Source organism: Neolamprologus multifasciatus, chromosome 3 (genome assembly GCF_963576455.1).
Source record: "Neolamprologus multifasciatus chromosome 3, fNeoMul1.2, whole genome shotgun sequence".
Taxonomy (NCBI): domain Eukaryota; kingdom Metazoa; phylum Chordata; class Actinopteri; order Cichliformes; family Cichlidae; genus Neolamprologus; species Neolamprologus multifasciatus.
Window position 1 is genome coordinate 35,449,710 of NC_140441.1, and position 25,260 is coordinate 35,474,969.

The 25,260-nt window shown below is 39.6% G+C and overlaps 2 protein-coding genes and 1 long non-coding RNA gene across 5 annotated transcripts in view; 2 read left to right on the top strand and 1 right to left on the bottom strand.

Annotated features, from left to right (window-relative positions):
* Positions 1 to 13,829, top strand: part of otud4 (OTU deubiquitinase 4) — a 69,472-nt gene extending 55,643 nt beyond the window's left edge. The window contains exon 22 of the transcript XR_014872688.1: positions 13,147 to 13,829. The gene's annotated coding sequence lies outside the window, so the exon portion shown is untranslated. The remainder of the gene's footprint in view (positions 1 to 13,146) is intronic.
* LOC146522834 (uncharacterized) lies at positions 3,185 to 4,436 on the bottom strand. The gene is made up of 2 exons (XR_014872986.1): positions 4,228 to 4,436; positions 3,185 to 4,197 (listed from the first exon to the last, which is right to left on the bottom strand). It is a non-coding gene; the product is annotated as an uncharacterized LOC146522834 (long non-coding RNA).
* LOC146522835 (tripartite motif-containing protein 16-like) lies at positions 5,487 to 10,554 on the top strand. 3 transcript variants are annotated; one of them, XM_085153104.1, is made up of 2 exons: positions 5,487 to 6,993; positions 10,358 to 10,554. In XM_085153104.1, the coding sequence occupies exons 1-2, from the start codon at positions 5,502 to 5,504 to the stop codon at positions 10,537 to 10,539; spliced, it is 1,674 nt and encodes a 557-aa protein (XP_085009230.1). In that variant the 5' UTR covers positions 5,487 to 5,501; the 3' UTR covers positions 10,540 to 10,554. The 3 variants fall into 3 exon arrangements, with proteins under 3 accessions (XP_085009230.1, XP_085009224.1, XP_085009231.1); XM_085153098.1 differs by having other exon boundaries at positions 5,487 to 6,944; positions 10,303 to 10,554; XM_085153105.1 differs by having other exon boundaries at positions 5,487 to 6,889; positions 10,260 to 10,554.
* Positions 13,830 to 25,260: the final 11,431 nt, after the last annotated feature.

Here is a 25,260-nt window from a genome sequence, read left to right on the forward strand (position 1 = left end):
ACACTTGGGCAGTGCATTTATTGCAGCATATAATGTGTTTTCTCGATACACTGTGTTTTTTCAGCATTCAGAGACTGACGGCTCCGTGTCAGAGCTGGCTATGAATTTCAGATGGATCAGGCCTTAACTTGGCAAAAAAGTTATCAATAGTTCTTTTTATCTTTTCTTATTACTCACAGCTACATCCACTTCTGTCGGGCCAAGGCTACTCACAAGGGCTGGGTATCATCACTGATTTCTATAATCCATTCGATTCTGATTCACAAGGTCCCAATTTGATTCGATTCAATTTTGCCTCAGACCGTCAGAAATATTATAATTCTGATGATTTATCAGTACTGAGACTTACTATGAGACTTTATCAGAGGTGTGAACATCACAGCAGATGCCTTTGTGTCAAAGTAACTGAGAATAAAACACAGAAAAACATGAAGGAGATTTTCCTGGCCTGGCTTTTTATAGCAGATAACCTTAAAAATATTCTGCAATTTTGCATAATTTTAAAAAGTTTAAATTTCTTCATTATTGAACAGCAGAAATTAGGCTTTCTTGCCCGAGGTCATTTAAGTTAAAAAAAAGAAAAAATACAGCAGCCGACAGCGCTGTAAACAACGGTAGACTGGTGGGTAAGTAGCAAATGAATATTGCAGAAAACAGAGATTTGAAATGGGAAACTGTTCTTGAAGTACAGAGAGAGAGAGCTGTGCATGAAGTGTGATTTTATTGTGTTGGAAGCAAAACAGCAAAAGTCAGAGGGAATTAATGACGACATTTATCAAATGTGAATCGTAGTTTGGATCTTCTTTTGCTGCTGGTTCAGTGAATTTTGGATGGAGAGAGACAAAACCTGCAGCTCAGAATCAGTGCAAAAAAGACCTAAACAAAAAGCCCGGACCCGCCAAAGCATCACAATCAGTGAGCTGTCGGCTTTCAGCCCTGATGGCGTGTCCGTGTATGTGCCGTCGGGTGAGAAAGTTGAGAAAGAGAAAGCTGATTCTGATGTGTCGGGTCTGCGCTCTGTGTTTATGTCTTTGTGTGGAATCTGTTTACCTGCTCTATCTGGATACATTTGGTGGTTGCTGAAATAGTTTTGTGAGCTTTAACCTGAGATTCTGGCGTTTCTGGCAAAATACATTTATATTTAAAAGATATCGCTTTATTCAAGCTACTCACCTCCCTCTATCTGCCTACACTTTCAAACGTACACATGCATAGAACTCCACGAATATCTGGACCACGGCCAATCAGAGAGAGCCCGCCCCTGGCTATCTCTGATTGGTTTAGACCATGATATAGGCATAATGTGTGTCAGTTGTTGACCACATGGAGACTTTCAGAGTTGCAGAGAATTTTATTTTATCGAAAAGTTGGTCGCACCGATGCCACCTAGGATTTTTTTTAGTCGCACCATTGAAAAATTTGATCGCACTCTAGAGCCCTTAAGAGAAGAGGGTGTGACAGCCCTGCCCACTGGCAGATACCAGGGAAGTTCAGGAAATTTCCAGCCACTCACCCAGACCATGACGGTTTCAGTGAAAATTAACTTCACCTTGATTAGGGCTGTTCGATATAACGATATATATTGGATGACGATATAAAAACGTCTATCGTTTCATTTTATGCTATTGTCGCAAAATAAACAGTTTACGGCAATATTTATTCATGGTTTTGATGGTCACTGTACCGGCTATATTCATTTCTTAAAGTTCTCTCTTTCTCTTATATTTTATATAACCACACTACGGACGGACAAGCGGCTGTTTTTATGCGTTGTCGTTGTCGTGACGGTAAAACCATCGTGTGTCCGCTTGTTTGTTTTCCACATAAACCTTTCACAATAAAGCTCAAGATCCTGTTGAGACTTTTCAAAATAAACTGAACCACGTGAAAGAGTGTGCTGAGTATTTATGGATGAGAAGCAAAAAAGAGCTGTTGGGTGCTAAAAAATAAACCTTAGACTCAAACGTTAGAACAGGCTTTTCCGCGCAATACTCACAAAGAAAACGGCGGCCGTTACAACTTATGTCTAAAAATGTATAGTTTCATGCATCGACTCCAGCTACATGACGCCCAGCTGGAAACACTTCACGCAAGTCGAGCTGCCCGAGATTCACAGAATTTATAGAATTTTTTTTTTTTATGATTTATATCGTTATCGGGATGATAGATGTCTTATATCGGGGTATGAGATTATGGTCATATCGCACAGCCCTAACCCTGATTGTTTTCATCTTGCTTTGACTGCAATTCTGGCAGAATTAATTAATTGCAGCAGTATTTATAAAAACATTTCTATATACACTAAAAAACTGAGCAGCTCTTCTGATGGCTTACAGAGTGTCTGTCTTTTTGTTTGTTATCTGTGGCGCTCTCAAAGGAAATACAGTTTTTTCTGATTGCTTAAGCACATTTTTTGTAACTATTGGCTATTTTTGCAAAACTCTACACACAAATAAGAAAACCTGTCACCCAATTATCAAAACATTGTAGTTCTCTTGCAAAAGCGAACACAGCTAGATTAACTCTTCACACCTTCGTAAAAATGGTGTTTTCGTATCAAACAGTACACACAAGCCATCATCTACTAAGCACACAATGCGCCAACTGCACACTGATGGTATGAATACAAAACACATCTGGCTTTTGCTTTCTCTGTGTACAGATGTCAATTTGAGGTCACACTTTTGTCATAGTGTCATGTAAACATACAAGGATCCAAACTTCAAGTATTGGTGTTTATTCACACTCATCAAAACCAAGACAAAGTCAGAACACAAAATAGGAATTTCACAAAAAAAAGGGGAAAAAAAGACAATCAGCCTACATCATGTCGTCTTTCTGGGTCCGGCCCCAAAATTTCGTCCACATCGCACGCGATATCCTCCAGTCCAAGGCACCAGGGAAAATATCTCCTTGAATGCCGTATCCAGGCCTGACATGATGCCTGGTCAATATCTCCACATGCCTCCTCCATTGCCTGTAAAAGGGCTACCTGTTGATGAGGATGACGGTCGTACACTTTCCAGCGCCAGGCAGAGAAGAACTCCTCGATGGGATTAAGAATGGAGAGTATGGAGGGAGGTTGAGTGCCATGAAGGATGGGTGGTCTGTAAACAGTTGTGGACCAAAGCAGCCCTATGGAAACTAACATTGTCCCATATGATGACATATCGGGTCTGCTCTGGTCTCTGAACAGTGAGCATGTCATGCAAGGTGTCCAGGAATGCAATAATGTGTGCAGTGTTGTATGGGCCTATGGTTGCATGATGGTGAACAACACCATTTTGGCTTATAGCTGCACACATGGTTATGTTACCACCACATTGTCCTGGGACATTGATGATGGCACGGTGTCCAATAATGTTCCTGCCACGTCTCCTGGTTTTACTGAGGTTAAAACCAGCCTCATCTACAAAAAGTAGCTCATGTCCCGTTGCATCTGCTTCTAGTTCCATCACTCTCTGGACAAGACAAAACAAATGCAACACATCAGGCCCATGCACAGCACTACAGTATGCACTTCCAAATTCAGAACCAATGACACTAGCTTACCTGCACATAGTCATATCGCAGTTGCTTTACACGTTCTGTGTTTCTCTTGAAAGGAACTCTGTAAATTTGCTTCATTCTTATTCTGTGGCGCGCAAGTACACGACTTAGTGCAGAAATGCTTGCACTGTGTATATTTTGAAAGATGGTGTCATTATCAATTATGCGCTGCTGTATTTCGCGCAGTCTTATTGCATTATTGGCAATCACCATGTTCACTATATGGGTCTCTTGCTCTGGAGTGAACATTCTGCCTCTGCCCCCAACATCTGGACGTCTAGCAATTCTGTAAAGTAACAATTTCAGTATTTTTGCATGTATGGTACTGTTGTGTTTCTCATTAGAGTATGGCAGTGCTACAAAGTACTTACCGATTCTCATTTCGAAATGTCCTAATGATGCTTGCCACAGTGTAGCGGCTCAGTTTAGGCTGAACCCGTTGGCCAGCTTCCCTCAGGGTCATCCCATGGTTGATGACATGGTCCACTATTGTAGCTCTGATGTCATCAGTTATTCTGTTTCTTACTCTTCTTACCCTTCCTTTTCCCCCTCCTCGTCCTCTTCTTGCTCCTCCTTGTCCTCTTCCTCTAACTTCCTCTAACCCTCTTGCTTCTTCACCTCCACGTCCTCTTCCTCCAACTTCTTCACCTCCACATCCTCTTCCTCCAACTTCTTCACCTCCACGTCCTCTCCCTCGGCCTCCTCTGATTCTCACTCTTCTCACTCTTACTGCTCCTTCCATTGTACTCCACATAGACAGCTTACCTGTGGCCTGTTTATAGTGCTTAGGCTGATTGCAAAGTGGACTAATTATCTAAAACAGTTTTCACATGTGAAAGTGTGCCAGACAGTTGGCAAAATAGTTTTAATGATACCCATACATTTGTATAATTTTGCTAGGAGTGTGTTGGAAATTTGGTAATTGAGTGTAAGCAGTGAGTTGTGTTTAAAGTTCTGCAAAAAGAGTGTTGTGCAGTGAATTGTGCCTACAGTTTTGCAAAGTGTGTGTTACAAAATTGCAAATTGAGTGCAAAGCAGTGTTTGTGCTTTTAGTTTTGCAAACTCAGTGAGTGGTTTTGCTATAAGTATTAATAGTTTTAGGAATTGTGCTATAAGAATCACAGTTAGGGTTTAAGCATTCAGAAAAAACTGTAAACACTCACATGTTGATTCCAGTTGTTCTTCAGCCTGTAGAAGCCATCTTGCAGATGCTATATATGGACCAGTACGAATGAGTGTTTTTTTTTATTAACTTGTCAGGTTTTTGTGCATTATTCTTATTTTTGTTAGGAATGTAAAAAAGCAGTCACCTCAGAGCTGTCAGTATCTGAACAGGAACTCAAACCTGCACCTACAGGTGTCCTAACATCCAGCCTTGATTTCATCTATAACTTTTTTTACATATATGCATCACAGACGCATTATCTCTTGGAGAGCTTTGATAAAAGCAGCTCCGCAAATGAAGAAGATGTAGCTAAATAACTTTAGCTTTTAAATTTAAAAGCAGAACTGGTGCCTGAAAATAGAGAAAATGTTGAGATATGTCTCTCTGTTATGTTAATGTGTATATATATTCTTTAACATTATCTCCTCCATTCACTCCTCTCTCTACATCTCAGAAACCAGTTGTCTTATTTAACTTGCACCACTCTCCTCTCCAGATTTGCTGAAGCCTTTGAAAGGTAACTTAATGGTGCAGTAAAGGATAAGGCACCACTGGAAGAAGTCAGACCTGATAATCCTCCTCTTTCTGACCGAAACAAAGCACCTCCTCTCTGTTCACACGTTTCCTCGTTCCCTTACCTTCAGATCTGCAGTTTAAAGATGGGTGTAACCAACATGTGGTGACGTGTAAGAGCTGAAAGGCTCCATTCACTGCAGAAATCAGAGGTCAGACTGGTTTCTGTTGTAAGGAACTGAAATTCACACAGTCACTGACACTGAGAGGAGAAATGGCACAAAAAGCAGTGCAGCTGAATCAAGAAACCTTCTCTTGTTCGATCTGTTTGGATCTACTGAAGGATCCGGTGACTACAACCTGTGGACACAACTACTGCATGAACTGTATTAAAACCCACTTTGATGAAGAGGACAGGAAGGGAATCCACAGCTGCCCTCAGTGCAGGAAGACTTTCATACCGAGGCCTGTCCTGGAGAAAAACATCATGTTTGCAGCTTTAGTGGAGCAGCTGAAGAAGACTGGACTCCAAGCTGCTCCAGCTGATCACTGCTATGCTGGACCTGAAGATGTGGCCTGTGATGTCTGCACTGGGAGGAAGCTGAAAGCCATCAAGTCCTGTTTAGTCTGTCTGGCCTCCTACTGTGAGGAACACCTCCAACCTCACTATGATGCAGCTCCATTAAAGAAACACAAGCTGGTGGCCCCCTCCAAGAAGCTCCAGGAGAACATCTGCTCTCGTTATGATGAGGTGATGAAGATTTTCTGTCGTACTGATCAGCAGAGTATCTGTTATCTCTGCACAATGGATGAACATAAAGGCTATGAAACAGTCCCAGCTGCAGCAGAAAGGACTGAGAAGCAGAAGGAGCTCGAGGTGAGACGACTAAACATCCAGCAGAGAATCCAGGAGCGAGAGAAAGATGTGAAGCTGCTTCAACAGGAGGTGGAGGCCATCAATGGCTCTGCTGATAAAGCAGTGGAGGACAGTGAGAAGATGTTCACTGAGCTGATCTGTCTCATCCAGAAAAGAAGCTCTGATGTGAAGCAGCAGGTCAGATCCCAGCAGGAAACTGAAGTGAGTCGAGTCAAAGAGCTTCAGGAGAAGCTGGAGCAGGAGATCGCTGAGCTGAAGAGGAAAGACGGCGAGCTGGAGCAGCTCTCACACACAGAGGATCACAACCAGTTTCTACACAACTACCCCTCACTGTCAGCACTCAGTGAGTCTACACACTCATCCAGCATCAATATTCGTCCTCTGAGGTACTTTGAGGATGTGACAGCAGCTGTGTCAGAGACCAGAGATAAACTACAGGACATTCTGAGAGAGGAATGGACAAACGTCTCACTGACAGTCACTGAAGTGGATGTTTTACTGTCACCACCAGAGCCAAAGACCAGAGCTGGATTCTTAAAATATTCATGTCAAATCACATTGGATCCAAACACAGCAAACAAATATCTGTTATTATCTGAGGGAAACAGAAAAGCAACTTTAATGAAACAACAACAGTCTTATTCTGATCATCCAGACAGATTCACTGTAATGTGTCAGGTTCTGAGTAGAGAGAGTCTGACTGGACGTTGTTACTGGGAGGTGGAGTGGAGAGGGAGAGGAGTTGAAGTAGCAGTCACATACAAGAATATCAGCGGAGTAGGGAGGTCAAATGAATGTGCACTTGGTGGAAATGACAAGTCTTGGTCATTACGTTGTGAGAAAAACGGTTACATATTTTGGCACAACAAAGTCCAAACTGTCCTCTCAGGTCCTCGGTCCTCCAGAGTAGGAGTGTACCTGGATCACAGAGCAGGTATTCTGTCTTTCTACAGCATCTCTGAAACCATGACTCTCCTCCACAGAGTCCAGACCACATTCACTCAGCCGCTCTATGCTGGACTTTGGTTTTTTCGCAGTATTATATTGTACTCTGGTGGAGACACCGCAGAGTTCACAAAACGGAAATAGACAAAAAATTACTTAAGAACAGTTGGTTTGGATTACTTTTCAGTGTCTTTTTTCTCCAACATTGTTTCTCAGAGCTCAATGTTGTTCTGTTTCTTCTCTGCACAGACGTCACTTGTCAGTCACACTTTGTTGGTGCTACATTGACATCATATTGTTTGTTGTCTAGTTAATAAATTAATTGATTTTAACCGAGAAATGTCTAAATTATATTTACATTCATCTGAAATTTTGTTCAAATTAAAGGAACTGTTTTCTCTGTTTTAAAGAAAGAAAATTCAATCAATGTTCTGACTGTGTCAAAGTGTTTTACTATGAGGAATATGTAAATAAAATCATTTTACGTTTGATTCTTGTTTTATTTCCTTTGAGAGGATTGATTTGAGTACATTTGCATTCCTATGATTAATAGGACAATGAAATGAGACAGATGAGAGTAGATATGAACCAGGTATTTGCTGTCATCTAAACATGGAAGCCTCATTTATGTGACTTAGAGGTCATGGTTAAGAGACAGTTTAAAGATAAATCATATGCATTTGTTAGGTAAAATAACAATGAAAAGCTTTTTAATTGAAAACTGATTTAGTTCAAGAAAAACAACAGTGTTTTGATAACTTAGCACTTATTTCCTCGTAATCTCTGCGGTGCATCGAGCAGCCAATGCTTTCCATGATCAGAGGTAATTGCTTTGGCTTTATTCCAGTTAACCCCAGCATGTGTCACTGGGTCTCTGACCCAGAGGTTTTGGGTTATTTGGCACCTTTTGTTTGTAATTTAGGTCTGTCAAGCTTCTGTTGTCTTTGTGTCTCCATGTTTCCTGTTTTATTTTGAAAGAGACTTTTGTTCCTAGTTCATTGTATCTAGTTTTACTTCCTCCATCCTGTCATTATATCATGTGTATCAGCTTTCATGAGTTATTTACAAGTTTCTGACCACTTATAAAATGTGTTCAGTGTGCTGCCCATTGTGTTGGATTGTCAATGCAACCCTCTTCTCCCACTCTTCACACACTGATAGCAACACCGCAGGAGAAATGCCAACACAGGCATCCAGTATCCGTAGTTTCAGGTGCTGCACATCTCGTATCTTCACACCATAGACAATTGCCTTCAGATGACCCCAAAGATAAAAGTCTAAGGGGGTCAGATTGGGAGACCTTGGGGGCCATTCAACTGGCCCACGACGACCAATGCACTTTCCAGGAAACTGTTCATCTAGGAATGCTCGGACCTGGCACCCATAATGAGGTGGTGCACCATCTTGCTGGAAAACTCAGGGAACGTGCCAGCTTCAGTGCATAAAGAGGGAAACACATCATCATGTAGCAATTTCAAATATCCAGTGGCCTTGAGGTTTCCATTGATGAAGAATGGACCCACTATCGTTGTACCCCATATATCACACCAAACCATCACTTTTGTTGGTCCAACAGTCTTGGAGGGATCCATCCAATGTGGGTTAGTGTCAGACCAATAGCGGTGGTTTTGTTTGTTAACTTCATGTTTGTTAAAAGTTTGCCTCATTACTGAACAAAATCTTCTGCGTGAACTGAGGGTCCTGTTCCAATTTTTGTTTTGCCCATTCTGCAAATTCTGTGCGCCGATCTGGGTCATCCTCGTTGAAATGGTGCAGTAGCTGGAGTTTGTAAGGGTGCCATTTGTGTGTAGCTAATATCCGCCGAAGTGATGTTTGACTAATGCCACTCTCCAGTGACATGCGGTGAGTGCTACGCTGTGGGCTCTTGCTGAATGAAGCTAGGACAGCCACTGATGTTTCTTCATTAGTGACAGTTTTATTGCGTCCACATTTTAGCAAATCCAACACTGAACCAGTTTCACGAAACTTAGCAAGCAGTTTGTTAACTGTAGCATGGGAGATGGGTGGTGTCGTAGGGTGTCTTGCATTGAAATCTGCTGCAATGACCCGGTTACTGCGTTCACCAGATATCAACACAATTTCGATCCGCTCCTCACGTGTTAACTTCTTCGACATGTCAATGGCTGTGAACAAAGAGAAACTTGTAAATAACTCATGAAAGAATAAAGTTACGTTGAAACCAAGCACACCATTGTTTTTCTTGTGACATTACCAATAAGTTTGATGTGTCACATGGCCCTCTTCCTATTGGAAAAACAAAAGTTGTATCCAAGATGGCCGACTTCTAAATGGCCACCATGGTCACCACCCATCTTCAGGAGTTTGCCCCCTCACATATACTAATGTGCCACAAACAGGACTTTAATATCACCAACCATTCCCATGTTATTACAGTGTATCCATATAAATGGCCCACCCTGTAGATACATTCATATGTTTAGGCGTATTCTACCATTTTATGCACTGTGATGATTAAATGAACAAACCTCTGCAGCATTATTCTCTTATATTATTGAAAGCAAAAAGATTTTGTTTTTGCTTTTTATTTGTAGATCTCTATCACCCATTCCTCTAAATTTTCTCTGACAGGAACAAGTAGAAAAGGCCTTGTTACGCTGGTCGTGAATACAAATCACAGTCCTGTAAAACGTAAGGAATAATGAGCAGAGTAAAGGCACTGCCATCCACCTGCTCAGTCTTGTCACAATGTCCACAGTTTACCTCCGCTATGTGAACAAAGCAGTCCTATGCAGGCACAAACCAGTAAATGCTCACTGTTATGTGAGCGAGCACAGATCCTGACGCAAAAAGCCTTGTCAGTCATTGTAATTATTTTCCTTGATTATTGTTGTTCATGTATTTTTGGTTCCACGTCTCTGTGTCAAGTCTCCTAATAATAATAATGTATACTTTATTAATCCCGTAATATTACTTCTCTTATTTAACCCATTCACTCAGTGATGAAGTGGGCAGCCACCAATCCAGCACCCCGGGAGTACTGTGTAGAGACGGTACATTGCTCAGGGGTACCTCAAGGTACCAAAATTGGTGGTTTTGAACCCCTGACCTTCCAATCATGAGGCGAACACTTTACCTACTGAGTTAGCTCTGCTCTTTTGTCTCTTGAGTCTTTAATTTCATAGTCCTTGATAGTTCTCTATAGATAGAGGCTAACAGCGACGGCCTCAGTGAATGTATATTTGGATTAAATGATAAATCTTCGTCATTTTGTTGTGACACAAACAGTTATATATTTTGGCACAACAATGTGAAAACTCCCCTCTCAGGTCCTCGGTCCTCCAGAGTAGGAGTGTACCTGGATCACAGAGCAGGTATTCTGTCTTTCTACAGCGTCTCTGAAACCATGACTCTCCTCCACAGAGTCCAGACCACATTCACTCAGCCGCTCTATGCTGGACTTGATTTTTTGGATCATGAAGATACTGCAGAGTTCATTACACTGAAATAGACAGAAGCCACTGATGGACAATTGGTTAAAATGTGTGTTTTATTTTCCACTTTTTTTGTCTCCATCATTGCTGAGAAGGGAGTTGCCGAGAGCTCACAGTTGTGCTGTTTTTACTTTGCACGGAGATCACCTGTCAGTCACACTGAATAGATGCTCCTTTGACCTTTTGTTATCCGTTTTCTATATTTTCCTAACATTACGTTTATATGCAATTTAAATGTTGTTCTTGTACTAATTAAATGTTAAATATATCAGAAAGAAGTCAAAGTGGCACCAAAAAGTTATTTAACAGTAAATTCAGAAGGTCATATTCATAATAAAAAATAACCTCAGTGTGTAAATGTCAAAACAATAAAAGTATTGTTTTGGGAGAATAAACTCACAGATCAAATGCTAGATACTGAAACATTATTTCAGTCTTTCCAACATACAGAGTTATAATAAAAATTTGCCAGTTATCTGTCCTGAGTCTGACCGCTCTTACATCTGTGTTCTTCAATAACGTCTTGTCTTCAGGCTTATAATTTAGCCGGTTTCTCTTAAATATTTGTGAACTAAAGACAGCTTCAACCCTCTGTGTGTTGACCGCACTGCATTTTCTTGTTAGCAGTGTTGGGTAAGTTACTTTAAATTAGTAACTTAGTTACATTACTAGTTACTTCTATCAAAAGTAACTCAGTTACTTCAAGTTACTTGTTATTTTCAGAGTAACTAGTTACTAGGGAAAGTAACTTTGGTTTTACTCAGAATGCTCTTGTTAATGTGTTGCTTCCATAACTTTGCCAGTCTTCTAGCTTGCTTACTTGCCACAAGTGCACTGTGCCACCTACCAATAGAAAGGAAAAGATAATGTGCACATTTCCACGAAAGAAATCCCACGCCTGATTCTATCCTAGCCTGCTTTTTACATCCAACACAAAAACTGCAGTCGTGGTGCTTTGATTGTACTCAGAACTCGGAAATTCTGCCTTCTGAATAGGAAGATGTAGGTAACACCAGACTGCAGATGAGCTGCATACAGGGCTGGACAGGGACAAAAAATCGGCCCGGGCATTTTGACTAGAGACCGGCCCACCATTATAGGAAAAATCATAAAGCCTTTGAATGAAAACAAACGCTGTTGTGACAGTGATGTTCACTTTTCTGATGGTATATATGTATCAATCTATCAATTGTTTGTTGTAAGACTCAGATAATTATTTTTTGAGACATTTTAAATGAGAATAAGAAAAGTATTTCCTTGTGCCCCCCTTTCCCTTTTAATGTCCTACATGGACCCCTGGCAACACTTTGCTAGACCCGCCCCTGCACAGTTACCAGCTGTCAGCTACTCAGAAAAGGATCCTGGTGTTATCTGTCTCTCAGAAACAGTTCATAACTTCCCTTCAACTCATTCATGTCACCTAAAAGGTAAACCTGTTTCTCCATCACCTGTTCAGCTCTGATGATTCAGTAAGGACATCTCCTGGTTTCATCTTCATGTTTCCCTCTCACCAGATAACCAAACCGATATCATGACCAGCAGGTTTACAGCTGTGGCTCCAGCAAACATCAGCTGATACTAGAAATTAATATTAAATAAATTCTAACAACAGCTGATCAAGCTTAAAAGTGCTGCTGTTGTTTAACGCAACATCTGCTGGTTTCCTCTTTCTGGCGCAAAGTGGGCGATAAACAAACAAGAGAGAAAAGCCGATCAGCTGATCATTGATCAGTTTCATGATTGAAGTAGAAACAGGAGAGGGAGGGGGAAGAGAATGAGAGAAGAAGAGACAGCTGTGCAGCAAAGACAGAATAACTCCAGCTTTGTGTCTTTTTTTATTGTAGCTGAAGTCCAGGACAAACTGTCCCTTTTCACCTCAATACGAAACGCGTAATATTTTCTCTGAATACGAGACGATTCCGTTTTTTACGGGACGGTTGGCAACTCTAATAACTAACCGTATGAACAAAATAAAGTTCAACATCAGTAACTTCATAGCACTCACCCAGCTGTATAGAAACTCCGTCATGCTAGCTAGCACGCAGTACGAAAAAGTCAGCATAATGAAAATAAACTCCACCTAAACTTGGTTCATATCTGACCCAGATGGACTGCAGGTTATAACTTCTTACCTGAAGTTCAGTTCACCTGACGCTCTCGGACCAGCGGCTGCTTCGGGTCTCTCCTCTTGCCTCCCTTTTCCTTCATCCACCTGCTGGCTTCCACCACTTGCTAATGTTATTGAATCTGTGGAAGCTCCACGATAGCCACCACACGAAGTAACGAATAACGAGCCTATCTAAATCCCAGTAACGAGTAACGCGTTCCCGGTTTTGGCATAATAACTAGTTACCGTGCTCGTTACCACAATAATAACGTAGTTACTGTCCCAACACTGCTTGTTAGTAATAGCAACACCATTGTAACGACAGAAATACTAATTAGTTAGATTACAAGTTACTGAAAAACATTTAACGCCATTATTCCCATTAGTGCGAATTTACAAAACATTTTGTAAAGATTGCTGGTATTTTTGTGCCCTTAAAAAGTGGAAATAATGATGAGAGCTGAATGAATGATAGTGACACGCAGATCTCATTTTCACTCGTCTGTATTGAGTGTAGAGATGGCACGATACCACTTTTTTATGTCCGATACCGATACCGATATCATAAATTTGGATATCTGCCGATACCGATATGAATCCGATATAGTGTTTTTTAATCAATAAACGTTTTTTTTTAATATCTTGCTGCATTTTGTATAAGTTTATACTCAAGTTTAAATAAATAACAACACTAAAGCTATTCTGTTATACCTGTATGTAAAAAATACACTGCGCCCAAAATATTTCATAGTTCAGCAACACTGATCAATCTAATAAACGTAAACCTGCTCCATCCTCCCTATTCTGGTATTTTAAAGAGTACTTAGCAGAAATATCAAGCAACCTAACTAATAGGGTTGCAAACTCCCAGCAAAAAAAAAATAGGGAACCACCCCCCACCCTCCAGCTCATGATGCTTAATCGATGTAATCAAATTAAATTTGATGCAGGGGGAAAATGCACAGAAAGAAATTATTTTTCAAGAATAATTAAATAGATTCAACATCTTTCTTCAACAGAATTGCAGACTGCACAGATGGTATCTTCCCAAAGGAAAAAGTACTATAGCTTACTAGGGTATATTAGACTTAACAGTTACTATATACAGTAATGGACTTCTATGTATTTTACATCAGATTAAAACTTTGGGTGTAAGAGTCAGATAATTATTTATTAAAAGCTAGACATTTTAAATGAGAACAAGAAAGAAAAGTATGTCTTTGTGCCCCCTTTTCCCTGTTCATGCCCTATCGGCCCCCCTGGCTAAACTTTGCTAGATCCGCCCCTGCACAGTTACCAGCCGTCAGCTACGTAGAAAAAGATCCTGGTCTAGAAAGTAATATTAAATAAATTCTAACAACAGCTTATCAAGGTTAAACGTGCTGCTGTTGTTCAGCCGCTGGTTTCCTCTTTCTGGTGCAAAGTGGGCCAAAAACAAAGAAGAGAGACAGACTCGCGACAGAAAAGCTGATCAGCTGATCATTAAGCAGTTTCACGATTGAAGTAGCAGCAGGAGAGAGAGAGAGAGAGAGAGAGAGGCAGTCGCTCCATATATCTGTTGTTAAGCTTAACATGGGAATGCTTTACAAACATTCAGAGATGAACTTACACACTTGCTTTACTTCTCTCTGGGAAAACTTCCTCGGAGATGAAATGCTGGTTTGCTAGCAAAGCTACAAATACACACAGCGGCTCTATCACGTGATGCACACTGCTGCAACGTGCTACAGTTATGAGCCGAGTTACTCCGTGTAGCAAGTTTTGTGAGGTGCTTTTTTGATATTTAATGGATCGGATTACATTTTTTATTTCTCGCCGATATCCGATCCAGTAATTTGGGTCAGTATCGGACCGATACCGATACGTAATATCGGATCGGTCCATCTCTAATTGAGTGTTACAAAAACAACACAACCCAAACCATATTCTCTCTGCATGGATACACTCAGTCTCAGGACCACAGTTTCCAAAGTAAGTTGCCCTGTTTTAACTGATGAGAGTATTTAGACAGTGCACAACTTGAACTGTAACATAAGGTAAATACATCTTTTTAACTCACATATGTTAGCTGACACATTCGCTGACTTTCAACAGTAATGAAATAATACTTTATGCGCTGTATATGTATTTCAGTAGTTAACTTAAATACAGATAGTGGCAGAAAAACTGTCATTCAATAAGGCGGGACACCAGTTAAAGCTAGCTTAAACAGCAACGGCAAGTTCAGCTGAAACTTCTCAGCAAAAACTGTCCACAATTCACCTCTTTCCTTACAATAAACAATGATGATGGGCTAACAGTCAACTGTAATACACAGAGTTCACAGAGTTCTGTGCGTGCAGTTACCTTAAACATGGGAAACGGTGAGGAGAGATGATGATACTGACACAAAGCGCTCGCTTTCACTCGTCTACAGAGTGAAGGACAAGAGGCGCGAATCCCTCTAGTGGAGCCCTGAGGAATTACGATCGATGCACAATCAATCCAGGACATTGTTCCTTCTCGCAAATTGAAAGATATTTCACGCAGTGTTATTTATAGAAGGCTTCACACTGTTCCTGCTAACCATAAATATTGTTCCAAAAGTTTTATCCAACTGTAGACAGATTTCTAAACTCCATTTTACTTAAGTCCTGTTGAAACTTGTATTAGAAAAAATATTACAAATTATTTAAAGTTATAAAGCACAGCATAGAACTGAAATGTCACAGTAGTTAACTTTACTGTTAGGCTGGGGTACAAATTTCCTCATATAAACCCTGCTCTTATGGGGAATGACTCAGGGGTCCATTCTTGGCCCAGTATTTTTTCCCTCAATTTATGGGTTCATAAAACCTTTATAAAAGTGACTGAATACTAGGTATAATAGGTATTTTTGTCTGCTTTGGATTTTACTTCTACATTTCACCTTTAAAAACCGTTTATCTTGTCTTGTTTGGTATCATTCTTTTCAGCACACCTTAACATGTCAAAATTTACAGCTATTTTTTCATTTTGAAATACTATATTAAAACAATTGATCTCAAATCAGACAAAAAACATAAAACTCGAGTATAAAAAAGTAGAATTTTTTTTCCACTAATAGAAAACCAAGGTTTTTTCTTTCTGTTTTGTTTTGTTTTGTTTTTTTTGTCACAAGCAGAGAATACTTGCAAGTGCTTCCCTTCCCGCTGTAAACACAACGTTAGTATTCAGGGAAAAAAACATTGCGCATATTTTTAATCATAACTCTGGTTTTATGTTACCTATCAACACAATTTAAAAACTGGTAGTTTGAAGTCCACACTTTTAACACAGAAATGGAGAAACCGCTTCTGTCCGCTGATCCAGGAACTTGAATTCTTTGAATTTCAGGATACTTTAATAAACGGTAAGCATTATACATATTGTCCTTACAGAGGTGGTTTCTCTTCTTGCAAGTGAAGTAGATTTTTTGAAGGCGTTTGTTTTTTTCGAGGTCGCGGATGACGTCAGGAGAAGGTGATTGGTCACTTGCAATGTTGAACCTGGAACAACATTATTTATGATGACGAGGGAACAACACCAACACGAGGATATCAGATCGTCCGGACACTCAGGGTTGTCTTGGGTAGCATCTTGTTGCTATGTCATCTTAACTTGGCCATGTGATTAGTTTACCATGACTACTTTATTCTTCCTCAGCCAATCAGCAGCACTTGTGCAATTGTAACCTGTTGTGTATATAAATCTTCATTAACTGGTTTGAGAAATCCTTTAAACCAGTGACAGGAAAGTTGGATCACAGTGGTAATTATTAAACGACATTGATGTTTGATGTCTCATATAATTTGTCATCTGTCATTGAAATTATCAGAGGAAGCCTGAAAGGCTTGCACCAGCTGTACAACCACTCACAGCAGCCCATTCATTCATTTTCATTACTGAGACTGGATTGCCCAATCAAATCTCTTAACTTGACCAGCCCATCCCCAGCTTATAGGAAAAGTTCAGTGTGAAAGAAGTGGTGAAAAGATTGAGCTGAAAAGCTGAGCTAAAACAAACAAACTACAACTATTAGCCAGACCTTACAGTCACAAAGCAAATCAAGGATTAAGGTCAAATGATTGTTGTTTTAAACTGATAACTTAAGCATGTTGATTGACTCATCTTCCTTTCCGCCTGCCTGGAGGCTCCTTTAACATCTCTCTCTGCCTCCTAACAAACTTCCCCCTCTCATCTTGCTTCATCTTTGGACTACAGTAGCACAGTTTCCACCAACACTTTGCTGGCCAACAGAAACTTGTACCTTAAATGCAGTGTTGGCAAGGTTACTTTTAAAATGTATTCCATTACAGAATACATGCCCCGAAATGTATTCTGTAATGTATTCCGTTACGTTACTCAATGAGAGTAACGTATTCTGAATACTTTGGATTACTTAATATATTATCATGCTGTTTACAACTAAGTGAATGTACTATTGCTGTGATTTATTACTGTTACTGAAGGTCCGCGGCTCCGAACCGTAGTAAAGGGACCTCTGGCTAATACAGCGGGTTCCATGTCGGGCTCATAGCCGAAAACTAGCTTTACTTTGTTGTCTGAGTCAACTTTGCTAGCAGAGAGAGGCGTTGAACGGCTGCTCCAACTGAACTTATTGTTTTTGGAGGAAAACACGAACACGGTGTACAGTCGAGTCTTAATAGCTTACTTACAACTGGGCTCGTCAGGCACTCTTCTTGGCTGCAGTGGTTATTATTATATTTACATGCTTCCAGCTCCCGTTTTTGCTCGATGACAGCTGGTACTTTTCCTTTTCTCCCTCCCTCGCTCACAGACACATAACGTGTATGGCAGTCCATTCTCCCTGCAGCACGGACTACACTGCCTATGATGCTACATTCTTTAGAGCTATGCCTGTAGCATTCTGCCTATTAGCTTAGCACAACAACAACAAAAAGTCGCTCTCTCACCCAGGAAACACGCAGAGAGAGAGCGTCACCCTGTAACCATGGTAACCGTAACGCTGCCGCCTGGAACAACAGAACGTAGCTGTCAAACAAAACCCAAACAGGCCTGACCCGCCACAATATGAAACAGGGAAGTACCGCCGTGTAATCCATTTATTTCAACAAAGTAACTGTATTCTAAATACCACCTTTTTAAACGGTAACTGTAACGGAATACAGTTACTCATATTTTGTATTTTTTGATTTCCCCTTCATGTATGGTGATACACTGGCCAAAATATTAGGAATGCCCTGGAATTTATGATGAAGCCAACAGTAAGTGTTGCTTTAAATCGGGGATATTCGACAAAAATGAAAAGACTTCTTACTTCTTAATGCAAAGGTTCAGATGATCATTATTCTAAATATTTAATTACTTTAAATGATTTTATTTTATTTATTTTATTTACTTTTAATATATATTGTATTATACATATTATATCTATATTTTAAATATAGAGATAAGAAAAATCATTAGAAAAAGTTGTTATTGTTGGTATTATTAGTATTATTGCATATTAATGATGAAGGAACTGACCTCACAGGTCACAGAATCAACTTTTTGGTAACAAGTTAATGTGGCAGTTCAACAGTTTAACCAGCAGAGGGAGCCAGAGAAGCTGTTTTGAATTCAACACTAACAGGCAGAGGGGGAGGAGGAGGGACTGTTGCCGTAGTAACTGAATCTACTGAAGTCAGTAAGTGTTTGTCTTAATTCAATCACACTTAGCTGTTAGTGTTCATCTTCAGGCACTTAATTCACTTACTAGCAACAGTCCAACAGATTCACACAAGGGGAACATGTTCGCTGGTTTTTCTGCAGCTGTGAGGACTGTTAACCTGGACATAACAAGCTGTGTGGCTGCCCCACTGTTCAAACTTCAGGTTCCGAGTACCAGTTTTAGTTTTAGAGCTCAGCAGACCCAGAAGCTCATCACCACTGCTCCTCCATAATAACGGTGGTGAGGCTGAAGGGGACTGGAAAATAATGTACATGGAAATGAATCACTGTAAATAACACTATATAATGTTTGATGATAATACGGTCTGAAGGTTAAATAAACATGCTTACTGCCTGGTATAACACTTGTTTTCGTCTCTGGGGATAGTGTTGTGTCCACTTTGACTTGTGGTAATTAAAGTGGAATTTTTCACTTGGTTGATTTGTTGAACTTTCTTAAATCTCTTCTTTAAACACAGTGTACTGACCATTTTAGAGATTTACAATCAATAACTGGGAAACAGGAAGCATTTCACACTCTGCTACCGAGGAGCCTCATGGTGCTTTCACCACAAGTTTTTTAATAAAAATAATAAAAATCTACAAAAACACACGAACATAATTTATTAGTACAGTAAAATCCTAAAAATTCAGTTAAATTCCTAAAAAACAAGAAGTGTTCATCCAGGAACCTTTAAATGGTCTTCAGATCCCCAGGCCTGCATAAAGCACCATGACGCAACTGTTGTTGTGGTCATTTGCTTATTAAAAAATTGAATTAAATTGATTAATGATTATTAAATAAACAATTGTTATGCGGTCAGCACGGTGGCATGGTGGTTAGCACTGTTGCTGCACAGCAAGAAAGTCCTGAGTTCAATTCCACCATCAGGCCCATAGATTGCCCATAGGTGTGAATGTGAGTGTGAATGGTTGTCTTTGTCTCTATGTGTTAGCCCGCCTATTGTCCTATGACAGCTGGGATAGGCTCCAGTGCCCCCTGCGACCCTGGAAAGGAGAAGTGGATGGATGGATATGCTTTTCTCACATAATGTCTCAAACTGCTTACATTCATAAAATACTTGGCAGGTATTTTGTCTTTCTACAGCTGAACCACGACTCTTCAGAGTCCAGACCATATGCCTCTCAGCTGCTCTGTGCTGGACTTTTTATCAATCATGGAGACCCTGCTGACTTCATTAGTTTGTTAGTTGTTGATAGAAATTCCACAATATGTGGTTTATATTGTCTGGTGTGATTTTCTTTTTCCTCTTAATGAAAACTTCTTGACTTGTGGATTTATTTGTGGTTTTGTCTGTTTGTCTTGCAAAGAGATGCAAAGAGAAAATTAGTGTTGAAATATATGTAGACCTGTAGAAATTTTAAAAAGTACTCGTTCGTGTAGAAAAACAGTCAAATGAAACATTCTGGACTTTTACCATTTAAAAAGGGGAAACACTTTATCCTGTAGATGTGAGAGCAGTCTGATGAAAACACACTTTTGTCTTTTAATTATTTAAGCCTAAACAACAAAGGGAGAGAGAAAAATTATTAATAGATCGATAGTTGTGACCAGTTTATGAGCTGCTGTGAGTCCATGTTAATGAGACTAAAACAATGAAAAATCTGCACATAAAATCATTTCATCATTTGATTGTTTTTCCATGTGCCATCTATATTTACGGATGGATGTTAATAAGGTTTTATTGATGTTGGTTTGGTTTACAAAGGTGGAAAGTTAACATAGTACAAATACTTAAGTAGATTTTTCACATATGTTTACTTCACTTGAGTATTTATTTTTAGTTTTACTCCCTACATTATTAAACTGTGTATAAATATCTGTACTTTCTACTCCTGACATTTCCAAAGCAGACTTGTTCCTTTAAGCTCATCTAGTGTTTATACTCAGGGATTAAAGTGGGCTGGAAAAACAGGTTTGTTTGCATTCATGTGGTGAATTCACTATAAAACACTGTTGGACTGCTTATGATTACATCAAGTGTGGCAGAAATGAATGTGCATTTAAGATAATGATGCTTAGGTTATTTAACTGAATTGAAACTTTGTACCAGTTGTATACTGTCTAGTGTGAAGACAGCATAAACTACATTTTTCGAGTGTAGGGGATGGACATCAGATATGATAGCTGGTGAAACTGCGTACATGTTGTTAAGTTCAGTTGTGTAAATCCACAAAGAGCAGCAGGTCAGCTGATTGCAGCCTTTACACTAAGAAAACTTTATGAAGCTTACATCAGAAATTATTGTGGGCCATCATTTTTCCCCACACTGAGCGCCATTACTAATTTAAGAGCTCCTCCAACTGCTGAATTCACTTTAACCCCTGACTGCTCATTTTCCTGTTTAGAGGCAAAGTCACCCTCTACAAAGTAGGAAACAGGAAACAGTTTTTGTTTTGAAATCTTTCAAATCAAAATAAGCACATTCATTAGAATTAGAATTTAGATTAAAATAATATTTGTATTCTTGCTGCACTAATAATATTTTATGATTATATTCTTATATTAATATAGCACAAGCTTTAATTACCTTGTAACCTGTAAACTGTACTTTTTCACTTTTACTCAAAGAAGTTGCTTAAGTGCTTTTACTGGAGAATATGTTTTAAAAACACAGGTATCTGTGCTTCTACTTAAGTAAAGAACGTCTGTACTTTTGCCCCCTCTGATGGTGTGTGTAACTCATTACTATCATCTTCACATCATGGGGTGTTTTTTGGGGGGGAAACCAAGAATCCAGCTCTCTGTGAAAACAACAGGAAATGAGCGGATACACTGTCAGAGTTGGGGTACAGATACTGAGTTTTATTTAGAGGCAGTGCCTGTGTGGTTATGACTGAATATGTACTGTTAACAGTAATTTTGGGGAAACTCCAGAACTGACACCCTGTTATGGAACCATAAGTCATAACAAGATAATGAGCTTTGGGACTGTTGTGAGGACGGTATGTACATGTTCAGATGCTGTGTAGGTGTTCAAGTCTTTGATTTTGATTTATCCTGAAATAAAGAGTCTGCTATTGGAAGATTATGTCAACTGTATTTGTTTTTTTTGTGAGCAAGCCCCTCCAAAGTCTCCCACTGCCCATCTTAATGTGACCAGAGGTACAAAACAACAGAGATGCTTCTGTGTGCACAGGTGCTCAAGTGTGAACTCAGAGCAACAATTAAAACAAACACACTCCAGATGAACCTGCTGTGATTCATGCAGATGAGTCAGGATGTTGTTTATGGTGTTTTTATTCTCCCTGTTTTTCCTTTGCAGCTCCCTTTATTATGTGTTAGCTGCTTAAGTGCTGGTGTCCTGATTCTCCTTTAGTTAAACAAGCATGACTAATGTTTCTGCTATTAGTGATGTGTTTTAGCAGGACAGAAAGAAAAGGTCATTACTTCTGTTAAATCTCTTCGATTTTGTTCCTCATTTGCATATTTTCTGCTTGGCTGCAGAAGCTGAAAGCGAAACAGTCACTGTGTGCCTGCACTAATGTTTCCCTGTGATGCTTGCAGTGGTGTTTTTGTGGACTTTTATGGTTTTACAGCTTTACAGCCTATCAACACGACTGATTAGAGAGAAATTGTAGATGGTGAGGCATTTAGTGAAGACCTCACATTTTGTTTCAGTAACAATTAAATTCACCCTGATTATTTTCATCTTGTTTTTACTGCAGCTGTAACATTTGTAAAATGACACTGAAAGAGAGCCTGTTTCTGCATCTTTGTTTTGCTCTTACAGGATGTAAATGTTCAGATGATGATTCCAGCTGTTCTTCAACCTGCAGAAACCATCATAAAGCTACTACATCTGGATTAGAACAAATCAGTGTTTTTAATATCAGTTTAGTCAAGTTTATTGTTTCTGCCCAGGGTTCAGGTACAGAAATGGTCATCTCAGAGATGACAGCATCTCAAACTAGCAACGTCAAAACAGAGCAACAATAAACTAAATACATGCACATCTACGCAAAACAAACAAATGAGGCAGTTACTGAGCTGAAACATAGCTAACAATGTACATGAAAAAAAAAATCAACAGCTCGCACACTGCAAGTTTCCAACTTTACCAGTTGTTTTGCAAATGTTTCCAGCACTCGTGATCTTCGTCGGACAATAACACAAATCAACGCCATCTGATATCACATGTTCCCGTTCCACCATAAGCTGTGCATTGTAACATGACAAAAATGCATTGAAAAATTCAAAAAGGAAGAAAACTCCAGCGCTATCTTATTAAAAAAATAGTTCCACATGTTTATTAAAGAGGAAAAGAAAACTAGTGTAATTTAATACAAACAACTGAAACATACAGGATAAAAGCCAGGTGAACAAAATCCCGGTAACAGACATGAGAAACACAGATATATGCACCAAAAACAGTCTCCAGTACCATCATAGACTGCCATATAACAACTAGAAGTAGACATAGTAGAAATACTCAGAAAAAAAAGACATTGGTAAGGGAACACTAATAGAAATGATAAAGTAACAACTTTGATGACGTTTAATTAACTGTTTAATAACTGTGTCACCTGATGGTGACAGAAGATCTCCTGTTTGACTGATATACAACATTCACTCATGTTTTCTCGGGGCTACTCCATGAGACACGCCAGTTTTCTACTGAACATTACATGAGTCATATTGATATTTTCTATGAATTTGCATCTTCTGCACTGGCGTTAGATAGTACCTATTAGTTGTGTGTGTTTCTTTCCCTGTGATTATTATTTACCAGGCTTTTCCACGAGGATGATGATGGTGAAGATGATGTACATTAATAAGATATAAACACTGACCCACTCACAGTGACTGAAACAGGACAGTGGGAGGTGTCAGAAATAGCATCATTACATTGTTCATTTATTACGCAAAGCAGCAGAAATGCACATTAAGCTTAACTGCAGGCAAACTCACTTGTCCTCATTTGACCTTTGTTTTTACATGCAGACCACGCCCCTTTTACATGATCAGAGATCCAGATTTGAATCTGCAGTGCAACAGCTGTGAACTTCAGATCCAAAAACAGTCGGTTAAAATACTACTTTTGGTAAAAAATGTTTTGTAAAAGTTGTGAGTGGCTAGCAGTAATATTCAGCATTACGTTATCAAGTGCATGAAGCATACCTCTCTCGCTGCCTTTCTCTCTGTCGTTCTCTCTCTTTCTCCATTTCGCTCTCTTACTTTCACTCATTGTCTCTCTCTCTTCCTCTCTTTCTCGCTCTTTACAAGCCAATCCAAAATCTTCATCACCTCATCATGACAAGAGCAGATGTTCTCCTGGAGCTTCTTGGAGGGGGCCACCAGCTTGTGTTTCTTTAATGGAGCTGCATCATAGTGAGGTTGGAGGTGTTTCTCACAGTAGGAGATCAGACACACCAGACAGGACTTGATGGCTTTCAGCTTCCTCCCAGTGCAGACATCACAGATCACATCTTCAGGTCCAGCATAGCAGTGATCAGCTGGAGCAGCTTGGAGTCCAGTCTTCTTCAGCTGCTCCACTAAAGCTGCTAACATGACGTTTTTCTCCAGGACAGGCCTCGGTGTGAAAGTCTTCCTGCACTGAGGGCAGCTGTGGATTCCCTTCTTCTTCTCTTCGTTATCCCAGAAACCTTTAATACAGTTCATGCAGTAGCTGTGTCCACAGGGAATAGCCACCGGATCCTTCAGTAGATCCAAACAGATGGAACAAGAGAAGGTTTCTCGGTCCAGCTGAACTCCTTTCTGCGCCATTTCTCCTTTCAGTGTCAGTGACTTTGTGAGTTTCCACAGAAAAGTGAAACTAGTCCAAGCTCTTATCTAAATATCTGTTTCTGCAGTGAATGGCAACTTTCAGCTCTTAAAAATCACCGCATGTTGGTTACACCCATCTTCCAAAGTGCAGATCTAAAGAGGGAACGATGAAACACATGGACAGAGTCTGTCTATATGCTTTGTTTACGAGCAGCAAGAAGAGGGAGGGTTATCAAGCTGTGATTCATTCCAGGAGCAAAAGCTGTTTGAAACAGATACTGTATTTAACCTCTTTTTCATATAGAAAACAACCTTTAAAAACATTGCACTGCCCAATGGGTAAACTGTTTTTAAAGAAGAGTTCCCTAAATCAGCCTTTTCAACTACAGCAACACATGCAAATAAAATTGACTTCTGAAACTAGCAAACTGGTGAAACTCCAACAATATTTTCAACCACTGCAACTAACAACATTAAACAAAACAACTGCTGGAGCTAACCCCTGCACGGCTCTTTTAACACCTAGAAGTACACGTGCCAACTCCCCCAATTACATTAGCTACCAAAGTCTGCAACTAAAATATTAGGATCCACTGGGTTTTGGATCTAGGATTTGTTTTTGTTTTTTTAATGGATTTTCCGTTTTGTGATTTCTTACGAGGTTTTTTGAGAATCTGATGTTCTAGTTTGGTTCTCTGCAAATTACAGTTTTTCTGAATAGCTAAAACACTAAATCCCATTGTAAAAACTAAACTGTCAACTATGAAAACTCTTTCATCAAATCAATCCCACAGATGCCAAAATCTGAAACACTATTCATTTGGTTAGGACACCATTTGCAAATATGAATCTCACATTTACAAAAAATCTAAACATATTCTCAAACACAAAACAGACTTAGCAGTGTGGTGCACTTGTACCCACTCAAATTGCATTATTCTGACAGGCCATATCCACAATAAGTGTCTCCTGGTGTTGAGTGCATGCATGTTCTTCCACCCTCATGTGGCCATCATTCAATTCTAAACAAAATACCATTTAGCTTTAAGTATACTTGTATAAATAACACATGTATACATCATACTATTTCATTTACAGAACTAAAATTAGTTTGTTGTGTAAGGAGAATCTTTGAGCTTGACTCAATAGTTAGGCCTCATAAATACCTCTTCGTGGATGAAGCTGTATTCA

What these genes read in the sequence shown, in the direction of transcription:
- LOC146522835 (XM_085153098.1), top strand. Translation starts at nt 5,502, where the DNA reads ATGGCACAAAAAGCAGTGCAGCTGAATCAAGAAACCTTCTCTTGTTCG. An exon ending in CTTGGTCATTACGTTGTGAG is followed by an intron (nt 6,945 to 10,302) that starts AAAAACGGTTAC and finishes TCGTCATTTTGT; the next exon opens with TGTGACACAAACAGTTATAT.